At 44.5% G+C, this 4,599-nt stretch overlaps 1 protein-coding gene across 1 annotated transcript; it reads right to left on the bottom strand.

The window, feature by feature from the left end:
- Window positions 1-549: 549 nt before the first annotated feature.
- Window positions 550-4,599, bottom strand: LOC112277986 (LRR receptor-like serine/threonine-protein kinase FEI 2). The gene is made up of 8 exons (XM_024510930.3): window positions 3,621-4,599; window positions 3,304-3,439; window positions 3,099-3,170; window positions 2,911-2,982; window positions 2,664-2,735; window positions 2,448-2,519; window positions 2,184-2,252; window positions 550-2,032 (listed from the first exon to the last, which is right to left on the bottom strand). Exons 1-8 carry the CDS (start codon window positions 3,730-3,732, stop codon window positions 799-801), a joined length of 1,839 nt encoding a protein of 612 aa, XP_024366698.1. The 5' UTR covers window positions 3,733-4,599; the 3' UTR covers window positions 550-798.

The raw sequence follows: 4,599 nt of genomic DNA, 5'->3' as shown, positions 1-4,599 counted from the left end.
CTTTGCATTTTATAGTATGATTGTTTTGATTAATTTTCACATTGATTTTTTAATAAAATTGATAAAGAAAAAATTAAACATCCTATTAATCTCATAATACTAATAAAACCGAATTATACAAAATGTTTACAACACAAAGAGACATAATGGCGTCTTAAGAAGAGAATTGAAGATTAGACATTTCCAGTGAGGTTTCCAATCTTCGTTGTGAAGTGAAAAGAAACATTTGTACAAAGCTTGTTCCATAAGTTAGAAATGCAAACCTACTTGGACTAGATTATAATAGAATCATACTGAGTATGAAATTTCTAATTAAATTCTTATTCTGGAAATTGATCCTATTTGGAGTTCGAAAAATATTTCACAAATCGACCCAAATTTTAAATACTACTTTCCTATTTCGAAAACATTTCTTGGAAATCCATGTTCATACTTTATTTGATATAGAATAATATACAATTCTAGCCAGTGAGAGGGATATGTTAACATAAGGTAACAAATCAGGCAAACTGTTGCATCGAAACGGCAATGCACAATCAAAAGAAACAATAGACAAAACACTAGTACAGATTCATTTATCTCATTCAACTTGTGTTCAAAACAGCAAGTGGAAGTTTACAACTGGGTAGTAATACCTGTAAGAATGGCACTGTAATGTGTGGTGTTTCTGTATTATGCTTCAATCATTTGCCTCCAGAACTCTGACACCCTCACCGTATCATACAATTCTCTACAAAGAAAGTGGTAACCAAAACATTCAGAATCTCTACATGCTGTAACAAAAATGAGGGAAACTCGTCATGGGTCCGCAGAAGCAGATCGTTGCAGAGATTCCAGTGACGTGGTGAGGGAGGAGCGGATGGGTGACGACGCGGTGTCGGAGAGAAGCTCCAGCAACTCCACCACTTTGTTCATCTGGGGTCGATCGTATGAACTCAAGGAGACGCAGTGGCATGCAACTTCCAGCAACAGGTCCAGGGCCACATCTTTAACTGTGTCTCGCAGGTTGGGGTCCACGATCTCCAAGGCTCTGCCGCAGTTGTGAAGCTCCCGGACCCAGCCGGCGAGGTTGGCGTACTCATCCGACATGGACTCGTCCACCGCCCTTCGCCCACTCAGAAGCTCCAGCAACACCACGCCGTAGCTGTACACATCCACTTTGTCGGTGGCGTGTCCCGATTTGGCGAACTCCGGTGCAACGTAGCCGAATGTGCCGCCCACAGTCATAGTGACGTGTGTGTCGTTGGTGCTCACCAGCTTCGCCAGTCCGAAATCGGACAGGTAGGGCTCGAACTCGTTGTCGAGAAGTATGTTTGACGAGCTGACGTCGCCGTGGATGATGCGCGGCTCGCAGCTGTGATGAAGATATGCAAGACCGCGAGCTACCCCGAGTGCTATCCGGTAACGAATCGGCCAGTCCACTGGTAGATTCTCCTCCGTTGCGTGGTGGAGGAGCTGATCGACGTTGCCGCCTGGTAGAAAGTCGTAAACCAGGATCTTCACCGAGGGAGATGAGCAGAAACCCCGCAGTTTCACGAGATTCCTGTGCTTCACGGTTCCGAGAGTGTCCAACTCGTTTTCAAAGCTGCGCTCTGACTCCAAGCACGTCTTGAGTTTCTTGATTGCCAAGGGCGGGTAATCGTTCACTTGTAGTTTGTATACGACTCCGTAACCGCCCTCTCCGATGATGTGTTTCTTGCGAATCAGGCGCGTGGCTTGCAGCACCTCCTTGGACGAAGGGAGGGCCTTCGCGGCTCCTTGAAACATCACTATCTTCCCACCTGATCCAAGACTGATTTCTAAATCGTTGTCTTTCCTCATCCAACGCATGATGAAAATCGCTAAAATGACGAATTTTACAAATAGAAACAAACTTACACACAAGAGCACGATCTGACCCCCACTCAGGGAAGATTTGTGGGACCACACTGCTTGGGGAGGTTCGAAAGCGGGAGCAACCGCGGGTGATGGGGATGGAGCGCAAGAAGGCAGTCCTCCCAAAACTCCGCATAAGCCGGCATTCCCTGCAAAACTATTGCCCAAGACCAACATCCATACATGAGAATGCTGCTACTCTCTCCGAGTTTGCAACTTTCCACGCTTTGAATCAATGCAGTTCTTTGTACAACAAATGCGTTACAAGAACTCATTAAAAAAAATGTTTGATAGGGCTGGTCGTTTACGAGGATGCATTGAAGCGCCGTAGAGCTCCGCCTGGAATGTTTCCGATGAGATGGTTGTTGGAAATATTGCTGCAACAGGAAATGATAAAATTTTAATTTTTTTAATTTATTATCGCTTCATGGCTATACAATAATCACAGGACGTGAGATATCAGCAATGGCAGTCTTCTGCCAGTAAGTTCAGATCACGAGGATTTCTCTAAGAATCAAACAAGAGTATTTGTGAGCGAGAGCAATATTCAGGCCAGTATGAAATGAACTTACAAGTAACGCAGGCTTGTTAACGCACTAAAGCTTTCTGGAATAGAACCATGAAATTCGTTGTTCGCCAATTCCCTGGAAGAAAAGTGCAAAACAGCTTAATGAAAGGATATAAAAACACAAGCCTAAGTCTGCTTCTAAATAAATCAGATAAATGCAGTTCACTTCTGAAGTCACTTCGGCGAGAGGGAGAAGCAGATATAGGAAGTGGTTGCATACAGTATGCGGAGGTTCTTCAGTGCGCTCAGAGATTGTGGGATATTTCCGGAAATGCTGTTGTTGCGCAAGTTTCTGAATCAGAGACACACCAACACCAGTACTCGTTAAGCAGTGGAAAATATTGAATGAAGGATGACACACACATCAGTAAAGAACTGCGCTAACTGCCTGATATGAAGTAAAAATCAAGAAAGACTGCACTTGAATATGACATGCCATGTAAAAATAGATAACTGAAGCTACTTACAAAACTCGCAAGCTCGTCAGGTTGCTAAAAGAATCAGGGATTTCCCCGAAAAATCTGTTGTGATGAAGGCTCCTGCAAGAATCACCGGAAATATATTTATGAGAGGTGAATGGTTGGCATCGACAGTGATCACACAAGACCAGGAAAGCCACTGAGGGACACACAGACTCTGGGAGTGGATTACTTACAATCGTTCCAAATACTTCAAACCAGCTAGCTTAGAAGAAACATTTCCGGTGAGATTCGCGAACGGAAGGTTTCTGATTCCAACAAAAAAAAGGAATTCCTTTCAACGTTAGCAATATGCAGCCAGGAAAACGACAGAAAGAACATGAACCGTGAAATTATTGGAGACAAATTAGTAGCAAACTGGTTCAGGCTTCTGTTCTGTACATGAAAATGACGGCGATCGTCGAATTGCTGCATAGGACGCCTTTCCAGTTGCATGGAGTTGTGTCTGAATTGTTCCAGTTGCTGAGAACGCCGGCAGGGTCAATCAAGCCTTGCTTGAAGGATTGTAGTAGTAACCCTGCAGTTCCACTCACAAACAGTCACACATATGTTTACAAGTGGCAGTCTCCGCAGGATAATTACAATGTATGAGAAGAGAAAACGGCGGCGAGGAGTGGAAGAGATAATGGTCCCACATTTGACCACTGTGAAATTTCGTTTTGAAAGCAGGGGTTACAATTGGTATTATCAGCACGGACCTTCGGAGTTCACCGCCCCACAGATACTGCAATGCAATACAAGAAGCAGTAGGCTCAAATGAAGCAGTCTGTTCGGCGCAATACACTTAGGCACCATCGCCACTCTTGCCATCTCTACTCGTTAATATTGGTGGATGTGAGACGGTTTCGTCTATGGGGTTCATGGGCGAGCTTCATTGATAAACAAGCTCATGGCTGTGATCGGGCAGTAACAGATTCTTTACCAATCTCTCATGCGGAATCACTACAATGGCTCGAGTTGCCATCAATGGGTTTTGGATAATCTAGAATGACGAAAATTCACGACTTGTTCGATGGCGCTCCAAACATTCAGCCCTGATGAAAATTGTGCATCTCCTACTTTTGAATTCCAAAGGGACAACTCACTCACGGAAAGCATTCTTTCCGGGCCTTCCAAGAAACTGTTACGAAGACACTTAAAACTGATTCGCGGTGGCGTCAAAGCTCAGTCTGCAAAGTCTATACCTAGCGGGTCCCTAGAGCATTGATAAGCAAAATCCAAAACTGAATTAGAACCTCGGGTTGAAAATGCTAACGAATTGCGAAAACGATAAGTATTCGATAGAACCAGTGTGCATTCCCGCGAACTCTTTGTTCCAACAACTGAAGCCCAATCTTCTGAGAAGCGCCGCCCGTGGAAGAGCTTTGGTGAGTGACCCTCTAAATCGTGAATAACTCACGGAATGTAGCAAGGAGCGTTGGAACAGAACGGCCGAACTCCTTGCTGCACCCACGAAGACAATGCCTTCAATCTCAGCAAGGCATGATAGATCAATCGCTAGCCGCAAAGTGCAAGCGTCTCGTCAGCATGCCTTCCGTGTGGTGTCTGGATTATTGTTGAAATCATTCACAGGAATACAACGCCGGGACCATACCACCTACGATGAGACATCGAGAATGTCTCCTCAGAACTCCCTGCGAATGATTACAACATATCAAAGCTTACTTCCATTGATGG

The sequence above is a fragment of the Physcomitrium patens genome, chromosome 26 (genome assembly GCF_059467195.1).
Source record: "Physcomitrium patens ecotype Gransden chromosome 26, ASM5946719v1, whole genome shotgun sequence".
NCBI lineage: Eukaryota > Viridiplantae > Streptophyta > Bryopsida > Funariales > Funariaceae > Physcomitrium > Physcomitrium patens.
Note: the sequence above shows the minus strand (reverse complement) of the source record. Positions and strands in the feature narration are given on the sequence as shown.